The sequence below is a fragment of the Thalia democratica genome, chromosome 1, assembly GCF_965202585.1.
Source record: "Thalia democratica chromosome 1, ktThaDemo2.hap1.1, whole genome shotgun sequence".
NCBI classification, from domain to species: Eukaryota; Metazoa; Chordata; class Thaliacea; order Salpida; family Salpidae; genus Thalia; species Thalia democratica.
The window spans coordinates 52,350,227-52,365,476 of record NC_139165.1 but is presented as its reverse complement, the minus strand read 5'-3'; the positions used below and the strand labels follow the sequence as shown (position 1 = coordinate 52,365,476).

Below are 15,250 nucleotides of genomic sequence, written 5' to 3'. Positions count from 1 at the left end.
ATATCAAATATTTGAATTTTTTGTAGTTGGTAATTATATTTAATCGAAAACGAAATCTAAAAAAATATATAGTTAGTGATGTCAAAATAAGATTACTTAAAACTATAAAATTAATACGCTTTTATTTTAAATTTCTCAAAAATTAAGTCTTTTTCTAATTACTTATATACCTAAAGATTTTAATTTAAATTATTTATGCTTATAGTATTGTTTTATATTCAGTATTTTTTATTGAACGATAAAAGAAAAACGCTAAAAAAGTTAAGTCCTAGGACCTGGGGTGCAAAAGAACCTTTTGGTTATTGAGTCGTACACTACAACATATAGTTAATTTTTTGTTTTAATAGGTTTTTTAAATTTTTGCGGGATATAAGATAACAAAATATTAAAGTTACACCAGCTGTTTACCCATATATTTAGCAGTTGTTTAGCTAAGAGGCTTTACATTTTAAAGTGTATATCTGGGGAACGGGTCTAAATTGCGCAAAGACAAAACTGCACGAGGTTACTAAATTGCACGAGAACAAAATTGCACGAGTGGACAAAATTACACGAAGATACTTTTGCACGAAGACTAGTGTATATCTGGGGAACGGGTCTAAATTGCGCAAAGACAAAACTGCACGAGGTTACTAAATTGCACGTTGGGACAAAATTGCACGAGAACAAAATTGCACGAGTGGACAAAATTACACGAAGATACTTTTGCACGAAGACTAGTTTGCACGCGGACACAAAATTGCACAAAGGGACATAATTGCACGAAGCCTATTTTGCACGGAAGCTTACTTTTGCACGGAAGGTCAATTTTGCACGAGTGACAGTTTTGCACGGAGGGTAAATTTTGAACAAAAAATACTAACTTAAAATAACTAAATAAAAAATATATTAAAACCTTTATATTTTATTAAAAAAAATAATAATAAGCATGTCTTAGTGTAATAGTAATTCATTTTAATTTAGTTAGGTTAATTTATTATTTTTATTATTTTTGAATTTGTTTAGCTTTTTTATATTTGAAATTAAGTTATTGTGTTTAAAAACTAATATAAATTAAAAAAGTTTTAAATAAAAGTAAAACTAGAATTTTATTCTAACAAGAAAAAGCCTTATTAAAGAATGAACATGTATTGATGTAAACTTAATTAAAATTAAAATTATACTAAACTTCAATATGAAATAAAACAAGATAAAAAAAAATAATATATTGTACATGAGTAGGTGTTAAAATTACACGAAGATACTTTTGCCCAGAAAAAAACGAGCATGCAAAATAGTGAGACAATCAGATAAACTTAGAAAGGAGAAAATCCGTCTGATGAAATTTTTATTGTGCATTGTAGAGAAAGTTCTGTTATGGCTGTGAAGTTCCGTAAATTATACTTAAAATTGTTTTTGTTGTTTTATATTAAAGTTTTTAATTAGATATTTTCTTTTTTATTTAGGTGTTTTATAATTTTATGTTTAAGTTTTAATATTTCTTCAAATTATCTTAAATTTACTCTATGTTTTTATTCTTTAAATACACTTTTAATACACCCAAAAGCGTAGTTTTTTAAATTGGTGTGGGATCAAGTTGCATTAGTTATAATTTAATATAACCAGTTAAACTTTTAATTATAAAACATTTTAATGAAAATTAAAACTACTAAACACAACAATAAAAAATAAAAGTAGTGACTGTTATAAAATTTTTGTGCTCAATGCATTTTTTCATATCGTAAATATCTTTGTTTTAAGAATTAAAATAAGGGAAATTGAACTAATTTTTTAATTTATTTCGATTTTTAATAGCTTGTAAATTTTTAGTAGATACTAAATACAAAGTCTTCAAGTTTATGAATTCTTTCTACTACAAATATGTAACGTAAGTTTAAGATTTAGGCTTTATAGGGTGAAAAATACTGAAATTTTGAGATTTTTTGATTGAAAGTCTCTCAAGGTCTGCCAATTTTCTGTGATTTGTTTTTATATCTACAAAATCTAAGGATTCTAAAAATTTAAGAATAACTTATATATCACTATTTTCTATTTGTCTAAACTTTATCTTAGTTGCATCACTATTTGCACGCGTTTTATTATAATTAGTTCTTAAGTTTCTCCTGCTCTGTTTTTTTCTTATTATCTAACCCAGACACTGTCAGAAGCTATTTTCTTCTTACTTTTTTAGAAGAAAAAGGAGATACAAGCTTTTGACTAAATTGAAACCAACAAAATAATACAACACCTACAATAAGTTAATTTTTATTTAAAAGAAAAATAATATAAAACAAACTTTTTTTGGTAATTATATTTTAATATGGTTAGAATCTAATTTTAAAATCTAGTTTTTATCTTTATTTATATAAAAAAATTTTGTTTGATTTTCGTTTAATTATACAATCTATTTTTTTGACTTTTTGTAATTATTATTAATTTATTTTTTTTAACTTTATTTTGAGTTTTTTTATTTACTTTTGTTTAATCTATTTATTATTTAATTTATTAATTTATATTTTTATAAATCTTATTTATTTTTTGATATTTTTTAAATTTGTTATATAACTAGTTATTTTATTTTTTTTAATTCTGACTTTTTTTATTATTTTGTTTTAATCTACTTAACATTTAACTTATTTTTTTTTACTTGTAAATAATTTTTTTAATTCTGACCTTAGTATTTTTTTTAAACGTTATATAAATATATTTCGTGCAAAAGAAACTTCTCGTGCAATTTTGACCCGTCCCTGGGCAGGATACAAAATTGACCCTTAGTGCAAAGTTGTCACTCGTGCAAAGATTACCCTTCGTGAAAAAGTGTCTGCGTGCAAAATTGTCTTCTCGTGCAAAAATATCCCCTCGTGCAAAACTGTTTTCGTGCAAAAGTGAACCTTCGTGCAATTTTGTCTACGTGCAATTTTATCTTTGTGCAATTTTGTGCTCTCGTGCAAATTAGTCTTCGTGCAATTTTGTATTTTCGTGCAGTTTTGTACGCTCGCGCAATTTAGACAGCTACCCGTATATCTGTGACATAAGTATTTTTATAAGGTATAATAAATTTAATTATTAATAACTTTATTTCTTTTTTTTTCTGTTAGAAAAAGCTAATTGTATCATAAATTAACGGTTCTTTATACGTTATATAATTATTAAGACACGTAAGAAATTTGTTTTTCATATAGCTTAATGTACACAGAGTATTTTTAAAGTTATTTACTATGCATAGCTTTTAGAAAAGTTTGGGACCTTATTAATACCATAGGTTCAGCTAAATTGTAGCTCTTAATACAGCATTTAAACCATATTACTAAATTTTCATACCATAAAATAACAAATTTATCTAAATTTTTACTCTTTATAAGTATATCTTGATAACACTATCTTCTTATCTAAAATTATAAGACTAACTTCAACTAATGCTTCAACATTAATGTAAAATAGTTTTAATTTAAAAAAAAGTCTAATTAAGAAAACTTGATAAATTATTAAAAAAAATCTACCTTCAAGTTAACTATTTAAACTAAAAAAATATTTATTATAATATCCAAGTAAAAAAGGTATTAAAGCTATTTGCTTACTTTAAAATTTCTTACTTTATCTTTAATACTAGAAAAAAAATACGTTATTCAAGCATTTTTTTGTCCTCAGTGTGTATTTAGCTTATTCTAAATATTTAATAACCAACTCTAAAACTATTTAAGTAAGAAAATCTAAAAGCCAAATATTAAATGTACTTTATACATCATATCACTTGCATTTAAAACTAACATCTGATAAACTAAAACAATTCACTGTTAAATAAAGTTAATGTTATCACTTTAAATATTTATTGCCACTTGCATTTAAAACTAACATCTGATAAACTAAAACAATTCACTGTTAAATAAAGTTTATGTTATCACTTTAAATATTTATTGCGTTCTTTAAGGGCTAACTAGTAACCAGAAGAGTTTAATTACTGTTCAAGTTAACAAAAGATAAGTTGTACTCACTCCATTACATTTTTATAAGAATATAAACTTTTGTTATTTCTACAATATATATTAAAATACTTTCCAATAAGTCATTTGCAAAATAAGATGTGTTTTGAAGCTTTATTTATGAATAGTAGTTAAATTAAGATTATAAAAGTTCTAATTCAAAATATTTTTAGACTTAACAATATATCTCTAAACAGCACAGTTATCAAAACTATTTAAGCTTAACTAAATGTATTTAAGTATGTAACCAGATTAAACGCTTCAAGTAGGAATTAAAGGTAAAAAAATTGTAAAATACACAAAAAACCTTTATACTTGATATAGTAAAAGATATATTTTTAACGCTACTTTAGTAAAAACAGTCCAGTTTTTTCTCAAGTTGTGGAAAAAAACGAATTTAAATCAACATTTATAAACTGATTGAATATATTTAAAGGTAATCTTCTGAACTAGCTAGCTCGTCAAACAAAAATAACTCCTCAAATTAATTTCGAAGCTAAAACGAGACACAGGCAGCTAGCAGAAGGAATTTGTTTAATGCACTTAATTTTTATAAGTTCATAGAACTACTTTAACAAATAAGTAAATATTGTGACTTTTAAATGAAGTAAAGTTATCAAAGTATTTTAAGATCTCAAGTTTAAAATAATACAAAAAAATTTTTTTTTTATTTACATTTCTCTAAGTATCTTAAAGCCTGTGATCAACAATTGAACTAAAAAAACTTCTCCAATTATGTATTTATGTATACTGTTCTTTAAAAATATACTAAAAAAATATTAGATTTTTTTTTTTTTTGAATAATGTTGACCATGCAAATAATCTTTTTTTTATTAATAGTTGAAAAGGCTGTTGAGCTTGAGATTATTGGGTTTTGTTTTTAATAATTTGGCTGATTTTAACATGTTGAACGTACGTAACAACCAGCTTAAAACTCCATGGAACTATCTAATTCCTTGACCGTAAGTTTTAATCAGTCAAGGTTTTTGCATTATAAAAGTATTACTATTTAAAGGTTCTAATCTACTAAAACACATTTAATAATTTTTATATTAAGTTTTAATATGGAGTTCTGTAGATCAAAGAAAAAATATAAAAGATAAATGAAAATTTGAGTATAGTATCAATAACATTTGAAGGAAAATTAAACCTTAAAATTTATTTAATAGTAATTAAACTAAATATTAAAAATATATATATATATAAATAACCACTGTATCTAACTTTTATATAGCTTAAAAATACTTTATTTCAATAATAATTTATTATCTTTAAAGAAAAACATTTTACTAATATTCCTTATTTATTTAAAATATTTCCTAGTAAAATAAGTACATTTAAATTCACATGACAAAAAAGATTCTGAAAAAAAAAAAAAACAGTTAAAATGCAGGGGGGCGCTGATTATGTTGAATGTGTTGCGTTTTGTTACTGCAGATTGCGAAGAATTTAAATCTTGTGCCAAGTTCACGAGATGTCAAACAATTGTAACTATTTTCAACTTGTATTCTCTGTTCGTCTGAGCTGCATTGTTTTATAAGTCTCTGCAATTTTAACAAAAAAAATTTGAATAGAAAATTTTTCAAGTATATTAGCAGAAACATAGTAAATCTACTAAAACAAAACAAAGTTACTTAACTTGGAATTAATTTAATCTTTTGGTATTTAAGACCAAAAAATGTATAACTTAAATAAAATTAAAAGTATGCATTTCACATTATAAGGATATCGTAACTACCTCATGTAAAATATCCAGTCCCATATTACGCAAGAAATACTGTTGAGATTGAGGTCCATATGTTTTGACATCATATTGGTGGAGCTTTCTTGACAAATAATTAAAGTCTACATCAGCTGTCATGTCGGCATTTCCAACATTTTCTAAAACATTACATTGCTTGTGATTAGAGTAACCCTGTTAAAAAAAGTTTTAATTAAAGCACATAAAAATTTTACTTTGTTATAAAACTAAAGCTATTCATATAGAGCTACACTGTTTACATTGCATTGTTTTTTTTTTTCAGTCTAAATCTAAACATTTTCTAATAAATAATGAGTCATAGTTTTATATTGTAAAAGTAAAAATTAATTTTGTTTGTAAGTCTCACTGAAATTCTCGTAACAATAAATATTACAAATTACTAAACATAAAAAACTGCATAACAGTTTACAACAAAACTTGTAAACGCAGCATTCGGTTTTAAACAAAAAATTGGATTTCACAAATCATTAATTAAACTATTGTAGAAAATATAACAATATAATTACAGGCGTTTCTAAAACTTCTATTAATACTGATACTACTTATAACTTAGAATTTAGGTTTTATTTTCATACAACAGTGGAGGCTATATGTGGTGTTACTGGTTTCTTATAAAATGGTCATACTTTTTAGATTTTTTTCTGAGCTACCAGGGTATATTTAATATCTTAACAACATTCAAAGTATTTTTTAAAATATAAGGGATCAAAGTTGGTAAGTTTAATAGATTATATGCATAATTAAGTTGTAAACTAAAACGGAGAAAAATGATTACCTAACTTTAAATCTATATTTTACATACAATTTAAAATTAATCTTCTTCAAACACTTCACTGTGTATTAATTACTTTTTTTATTATCAAGTGCCGGCTTTTTTTCTTTTTGAAAAAAAAATAAATGGTGTGTTTTCTATAAGCTTTAGACCAGGGTTTCCCAAAGTGGGCCAAGTGGCCCCCTTGGGGACCATGAGGACATAATTTAAAACTTACACTATATATTCTGGAGTTTATGATGAAGAGTAAAAATAAAGGTCTTAAGCGTTTCAAATAGTGGCTTTAAAACTTATACTAGATATTATGAAAAAAAAAAAAGAACTGTAGGGGGCCACAAGCCGTAAAAGGGGGAACCACAAGGGCATAATTTGAAACTTACACTAGATATTCTGGAGTTAATGATCAAGAGCAAAAAAAAGGTCTAAGGCGTTTTAAATGGTAATTTTTTGAGAAATCTTGTTTAAATGGGTCATAGCTTTTTTAATTGTTCTAAAGGGGGCTTTCTGAAAATAAGTTTTGAAAGCCCTGTTTAGACTCATTTTTATTAATCTAAAAGTAAAATTTTAAAACTGTTATTTAAGTAAAAATTTCTTTTTTAGAAATTGAAGTCTCTAGCTTTAAGTACAATAGATTGACTTATAGTAAGTGTTTACATTTTCTATAAAACCAAAAATAAAAGTTATTGGTCTATTGTAAATTGTGTACAAAACATTGTATCATTATATTATTATAATTAAACCTTTTTCGATTTGATTTTCAAACTGGCTCAATTTTTTTTAAAGTTTAAAACTAAACTGAATGGTCTAACCTAAATTTGCATTTTATTATTTTAATTGTAGGAATATTAGTAATAAAAAATTTAACCAAGCAAAAAAATTACATATAAATTAAAAAATTGGTTTTCTATAAGTATAAAAACAATAAAAATAAGAAATTTACAATTTAATAAGGATATAGGGGGTAGGTACTTTTCTAAAGTTTATCTAAATTTAAATATCTTAAACTTAGTTACCAGTTGCTTAAAATTTAAAGTGTACAAAGTTAAAGAGTTTAATAAGTTTCTTATGGAAGGACTAAACAAAAAAAAACAAAAACTTAAACTATTTCACTACAAAAATACTTCTTCTAACAATTTTTAGCAAACTTTTTTAAACATTGTTAATTTGATAAAAAATCCTCGTAATGTAGCAGCTTTTAAAAATTTTCTGAAAATTTGAAATTAACCGTTTAAAAACAATAAAAACATAACTTATAGTAAACTTTTCATCATTCCGAAAAGTAGCACTCAAATTTTTTAAACACCTTTAAAATTAATTGTTTTTAAAGAGACTATATTTTAAAAGAGCTTACCATTCAAGCTTTCCAATAAGGGTACCTTTTAATTAAATCTGGCTGATAACTGACAGTACGAGTTAAAAATAAACTTAGAACAAAACTTTTAATTTCTGCCAACATTATATAAAAATTATTGCTAGAGATAACAAAACAAGTATTCTTACTCTTAAAGTATCTTCTCCTTGGCCGTTGTGACCGTAATCCATTATAAGAGCAGCGCCTCCTGATTTAGATATAAAATTTGCTATTTCTTGACAAGCAATGGCTGAATGAGGTGAGACCTCTACGTGATTTCTTTCTTCACTAAACTATTACATTAAAAACTTTGTGTTAAAATTATGGTTTAAAAACTTTAAATTTAAACAAAATATATGTTATTCAAAACTACTAACAAACTAAACATGTTTATACCATAAAATACAAAAACAATTATGTAATACTATAAGATTTGCATATATTATACCATACTTTTAAACTTTACAATGACTAAAACTAAAATGCAGTACAGCAAAACTACCAAACATTTTAAAGACTCAAACGAGTCCATTTTAACCATAAAATTCTAACTATTTACAACACTTTGTAACAAGCGTATAAAACGAACATAAAAGTTTAACATAAGGTACATATTTCAAATATGATGTACTTTAAAGCTGTGACTAGGTGCATATGAAACTAACATTTATCAGAGACTTGCTAGCTAAATTAGCAGCTTTAAGGATGACGTATCTAAACTTCATTTCTTCCTCATTTTCAGAATCAATATCTACCATAACCTCTCGATAACCTAAAAACATTTTGGATAATAAAATGTACTTATGTAATTACAAAAATCAAATAATAACTAAACCTTATAAAACAGGGTTTCCCAATTTTTTTTTTCAAAAGGCCCCATTCAAAGATATTAAAAAAGCTATGGTCCCCTCAAACAATATTTCTTTAAAAAGTACAATTAAAAACGCCTAAGACCTGTTTTCTCTTCATCATCAACTCCAGAATATCTAGTGTAAGTTTCAAATTTTGACCTCATGGCCCCCCTTTACTGCTCACTTTGGGAAACCCTGTTCTAAAAAATGTGTGCATAACTTAAAAATTACGTTGAGGTTCTGTGTTTAATTACATCTTATAAAAGATTTTTTTTTTAATACCGAATTGTAATGAAATATAATAAACTTGTAAAAAACAAAAATTATGTAAAAACTAATGCTGAACAAACCATTTTCAGTTTTCACAAACTTGTGGATAGGAAGAGCATCTAGAAACTCATGAGCCATAACAAATGTCATTCGATCATTTGGGATGTCTTTAAGTGAGTTATACCAGCTAATTTGGAAGCCTTGTTTAGTCCTTCCACTTTGGTACGCCCCTTTTTATAATTAATAAATTATATATTTATATAAAAAAAATATTAAAAAAATTATTATATCAATTAAATTGTAAAGCAATTTAAATACTATAAAAAAATCATTTAAATCATTATGTTATTTAAATTTTAAAACACAGTTGTACGTTTAAATATATCTAAAAAATTATTTAACCATTTTAAACAAATATAAGCCTACTTTTGCTTTTAATAAAATTTATTGAAGTGTTTCATAATGTTTTAGTTAACATCTAAATAAAAAAACTGTAATAAAAAAATTAAACAGACATCAAAAAATAAAAGTACAATTTGTTGAAACTAATAAAGTTAAATAAATATACTAACTTTTATTTGCATTTCATATAAAAAAAATATACAAATAATAAATGTAATAAACATATATTATTTAATCTATAATGTTAATTAATTTAACAGTTAGTTAAAAAATCTAAGTGTTTGGTTAAAACCTGTTTAATTAATTATTTATTTATTTAAAACAGGAATGAACTTAAAAAACGCAGTAAGTATAATTTTTTGTAATCTATTTGTTACAATTACTTATATTTTGAGTTTTTGAAACTATCTTTATTTATTGTTACAGTTTTCTGATTTGATAATGAATAAAGCATGTCGAAAGGCGTCAAAAAATTTTGTGAATTACAAAAGTTGGCTTGTATTTGCTTATAATATTTTCTGAATATAGCTCGGCCAGCGTTTTATTATAGAGTAATTTTACTTCAAATGCTTATCTAGTAGATAATCATACCAACAAGTTTTTTGTAAATAGTAAAATTAGAAATAACAACCTAGAGGTAATTTTTCACTTTTCATGACACACAACCTATCAAATTGAACTTTGGCTAAAACTGGACTGACTTCTATCATATTTAGCCTAAAACAAAGTATAAAAGTAATAGCAAATTTAAAGCTAACATGATTTACAACTTATTAAATCATAGATAAACGCTAAATTTAAAAAACTTAACAATACCTACATAAAATTTTGAAAGCTATGTCATCTTAGAATATTAACTATTTTTCAACATTTATACAATACTTTCCAGCTTTAAGTTATTTACCACAATAAAAAAAAAATTATCATTTAAGTTTTCTTATTCAACTTACTTTATATCAACTCCTTTAAGTGATTTTGCTAATTGACCTAAAGTTCTACAAATGTCTTCGCACATTGTACCTTTTCCCGGGCCGAATTCAATAAACTGCAACTGTTTAGGTGCATTTTCGGTTTGCCAGTAGTTGATACTCCAAAAGGTTAGGATCTGTAGTATTAAAATATGTTTGTCAGCTTGTTTATATTAGTATTTAGTTTTTGTTGTTTAAGTAAGTGGTTTTCAGACTTATAAAGTACTCTTTCAAATGTTATAACTTTAGAAATAGTAACTTATCAGACTAAAAAAATATTGATATGAAAATCAGTAAAACAGTGACAATTCAAAGTCAAGTGGTTAAATTTGTAGGAAAATAAAAATATTTAAAATAGTCGTTTATTGCATTTAAGGTCTCCAAATTTCATACGAAATCTTTTGAACTCACAAACTTCAATTAATTGTTTATGTATCAAAAACTAAGGTTGCCACTCTAAAAGACAAGATCAACAAAAAACTAGCTTAAATTGAATTACATCAAGCTAGCCTAATTTAATGAGAAAATTGAATAAAAAAACTTAACATGAGCAAAAATTTAAAAAAATACTGCTAATCAAAATGAAACAACTAAGAAATATCAAAGTTATAAAAAGGATATAATAAAAAACTTGATAAAAACAATACATAAAAAATAACCTGAGATTTAGAATAATGATTTAATCTGTCAGGAGTTGTGCAAAAAGAACATTTAATTTAGTTTTTTTAAGTTTAATCTAGCCTGAGATTAAAAAAAAATTCAAACTAGTGAATGAGTTATCCCTAGTAGTCTTAAAGTGTGGCAACCTTGTATAAAACATACTTCTAAAGAATTTCAGTCTCAAATAGTAACGCCCAAAGTTTCCAATTCAAGCAACATAATATTTTTAATGAGAATTTTTTTATATATTAGTGATTTTACCAACATCAAAAAAATATAGCCCTATTTATTGTAACGTGGTCTAGAGCAAGAACAGTAAAAAAAATTCAAAACTTAGTTATTAGTTATTCAAAAAAAAATTTATTAAGTTCACAAAAATAGCTAAAACCCTACTTTAAAAGTAAAAACATACTTAAATAATTTTTGAATTAACAAAATAATAAACTTACTAAAAAACTAGCTAAAAATATAATATTTTCAGAGTTTTGTTTAATAATTAGTTGATAAACTAACTTCTCCAAATAGTTGGCTGATTTCAGGATTAGTTATAAAGTCTCCTTTTTGACCAAGTGGATCTCTAGTTGTGTAGTAACCCTAAAGAAATAAATACATGAATGTTAACATTGCTTAAATAAAACTAAATATTGTTATACAAATTTAAAACTAACAAAAAATATGAAATAAGAATTTCATTTTACATATATTTTATTTCTAATTTCTTTAAAAACTTAATATTTATTGTAAAAAGATTAAAAAGTTACTAAATTAAAACAATCTAACATCAAATACTTTATAAAATAACCCAAAAATTATTTTTTTGTATCCTACTGTTGATACAAATTAATTAAAAAACAAGAAATACAGTTTAGAACTATAAAGATTTAACAAAATATAACAAAAATATTACCAATATTTATATATCAAAAAATTACTTGAAATATTCCTTTGTTTATTTATATTTTTAGTATATCAGAAGTAATTAAATCGCTTATACCTGTAACAATATACTACCTACAATCCTATTACCTACACACTATTCTATTTAACTATTTTTACTGTCAAACCACATTAAAAAACTGTTAAAATTTTTGTAAAAATATAAAGGTATTTGAAACGAAAATATATGAAAATTAAGTGTTTCTATAAACTATCATAGTTGTTTTAATTCACCATGTCTGCTGAAAATAGGGGTAGAGAGTTGAGCACATTTTTTGGTTATATTGTAATATTCATTCAAGTCATTATGACTTGGATGTGTTTTTGCTTCACTAAGAAGATTCTTAAAAAAAAATCAAAGAAAAAACAACTACTGCCCAAAAAACTAATTTCAACCCTAAAAATCACATAATTTTCAATATTTTAAATTAGGTAGTAATAAAATTACTTATACATGTCCTAAACTTATAATTTATATCTTAAATGAAAGCTTATAATTGTAGGCATATATTAAAGACATTTCAACTGCTTTTGTTGTATTATGACGTCATTATTACACTAAATATGCAAATTTTGTCTGTAAAATTGTACTTTTTTTATTCATTTAAAAAGCAAATTATTCTGCCGCTTTATTTTTAGTTTTTGATTTAGAATATAAGATGAGTCAAGTCAGCTAGGCAGAAAAATATTACTGATGTAATGTCATTTCAATTGCATGTTGATATATATATAAAATACATTTTAAATCACTTTCCGTTATTAGAAATTATGATTATTGAGAGTACCTGTCTAAGAGTAAAAGATCTAGACTTGTATATCATAGAAGTGCATGTAAATTTATTAAAATTTGTGTAATTTTATTCTTTAAATTTAAGAGTTTTTATTTAATTAAACAACAATTGTTTATCTGTATTAACTTTTTATTAGCTTGAAGTATGTTATTGTTTTCAAATTACTACTAGTTAAAGTTTATAAAGTATTGTACATCCAAATAAATTAAAACTTAATTCGTTAGTTTGTTTAAATGTTTTAATTCTCTAATTTTAAAGCTTTTTATCAAATGCTTTTTTAATTTTAAACTCATAGCAGTTAATTGTTATTGTATTTACTTATATAAACTGCTCTCAATAATTATAATTTCTAATAAAGAATTATATTAAATAAGAAAGTGATTTAAAACGGATTTTATATATATATATATAAACATGCAATTGAAATGACATTATATCAATAATATCTTTCTGCCTAGCTGACTTGACACATTTTAAATTGTAAATCAAAAAACTAAAAGTAAAATAGCAGAAGTATTTGCTTTTTATATTAGAAAATAATGTACAATTTTACAGACAAAATTTGCATATTTAGTGTAATAATGATGTCATAATAAATAATACAACAAAAGCAGTTGAAATGTCTTTAATTTATGCCTGTAATTATAAGCTTTCATTTAAGGTATAAATTATAAGTCTAGGACATGTATAAGTAACTGTATTACTGTTTAAGTTAAAAAATCAAAAAATATGTGAGTTTTGGGGTTTAAATCAGTTTTTTGGGCAGCAACTTTTTTTTTTGCAAAATTATAACTTTTTTATTTAGATTCTTTTTAAATAAGCAAAAACACATCCGAATCATATGTACGGTATTTTTTTAGTATTTACAATATGACCAAAAAATGTGCTGTACTCTCTACCCCCACATTTTACAGACACATTTTGCATATTTAGGGTGATTATGACGTCATAATACATCAAATTAGTTAATATGTCTTTAAATATATGACAATAAGTATAAGCTTTCATTTAAGACATAATTATAAGTCTAGGACATGTATAAGTATATTTATTACTGTTAAAGTCAAAAAATCAAAAAGTATGTGATTTTTTAGGTTAAAATAAGTTTTTTGGGCAGCAGTTAATTTTTTTTTTGAATTTTTTTTTTCAGAATCTTCTTAATAAAGCAAAAACACATCCAAATCATAATGACTCATAAGTCCAGCAAACATCACCCAAGTACTTTCTACCCCTACTGAAAGGCAAATATTATATGAACAGAGGAAGTAGATACTTTTTAATAAAATTTTCACACTGCTTTACAACCAAATTAAATAGAAGTATACTTCACAAAAAATTTTCTGATAGATACTAAATAAAAACTATTTTAATCTATATTGTTTTACTAAAGCATGAAACACATTTTAAGTAGGGAAAAAATATTTTAAAGAATTATAAGAATTTTGAAAACTATTAAACACATTTTTTAGTTCTTGTTTAAACTTAAAATGAAAACATATAAACTAACATAGTTTTTATTTGTCAGAGCTTCTTTCATAAAGCTAGCAACAGACATAGGTCCATTAACTTTTATATTTTTATATAAAATTTCATGAAGATTTGTACTTTTCTTGGTATTTTCAGCATTTTTATTCTTAAAATGATTAGAACATGAAATCATTCTGCTTTGCTCATTTCTTAAAGTTTTCAACCATTTTGAAGATGAAATTGCATATCTTATCATTTTTCTTCTAAAAAAATACTATAAAAACTAATATTTACTTGTGGTAATAAAATAAAAATATTGCTAGGTTTTTCTAAACTTATATTTTTTTAAACTTCATTAATTAATGTGTTTGTTTATAACAATTTAAGCTAGTGTTTAAAGATTTAAAAAATGCTGTTGTAGGTATCTATAATGAAGCTAAATCTAATGGAAGTATAAGAAATAAAATGCAGATAAAAGTAATTAATTTTTAAAACTTTTTTAGTTAACTTACAAACATTTTACTTACAATAACAGTTTTATACAAAATTAGCAACTGATTTGATACAAATTAAATAGCATTCATTGGTTTTTTCCAACATATATTTTGTCTTGATTTCTTCCAGGTAAAACAATAAAAACCTATTTTAATGAACTTAAAGCTTGATCTTATATTTCTTCCATACAACAAAAAATTAATAAACAAAGAGTGAGCAAATATATTTTACATGCTGTATGTCTTTTAACTTAAAAAATTAATTATCATTTATATATAGGTATTAAACTTCTAAAAACTAACTTAGTGCTTATTTAATAATTCTTGTATTATATAATCTTGAAATCACCTTTTTCACAATCTAGTCTTATTTTATAGAGTTTTAACTAAGCTACAATTTGCTTTTTACAGATTTTAAAAGCTCTAAATAATTTTTGAGATACAGGCGGTCGAAGTCGGAGACTATAATAGGTTCCTTGTGGGAGGTGCAAACCAAAACCAAATAACTATAAATCAGTAAAAATCTATCTCCTCCTACGTTTTTTGAGATAAATACCTCACAGTTTC

At 24.2% G+C, this 15,250-nt stretch overlaps 1 protein-coding gene across 1 annotated transcript; it reads right to left on the bottom strand.

Moving 5' to 3' along the window:
* Window positions 1-5,210: 5,210 nt before the first annotated feature.
* On the bottom strand, window positions 5,211-14,459 carry LOC145829731 (protein arginine methyltransferase NDUFAF7, mitochondrial-like). The gene is made up of 9 exons (XM_082937602.1): window positions 14,230-14,459; window positions 11,509-11,589; window positions 10,318-10,472; window positions 9,999-10,084; window positions 9,046-9,195; window positions 8,510-8,616; window positions 7,994-8,137; window positions 5,698-5,874; window positions 5,211-5,503 (listed from the first exon to the last, which is right to left on the bottom strand). Exons 1-9 carry the CDS (start codon window positions 14,443-14,445, stop codon window positions 5,342-5,344), a joined length of 1,278 nt encoding a protein of 425 aa, XP_082793728.1. The 5' UTR covers window positions 14,446-14,459; the 3' UTR covers window positions 5,211-5,341.
* Between the last annotated feature and the right edge of the window lie 791 nt (window positions 14,460-15,250).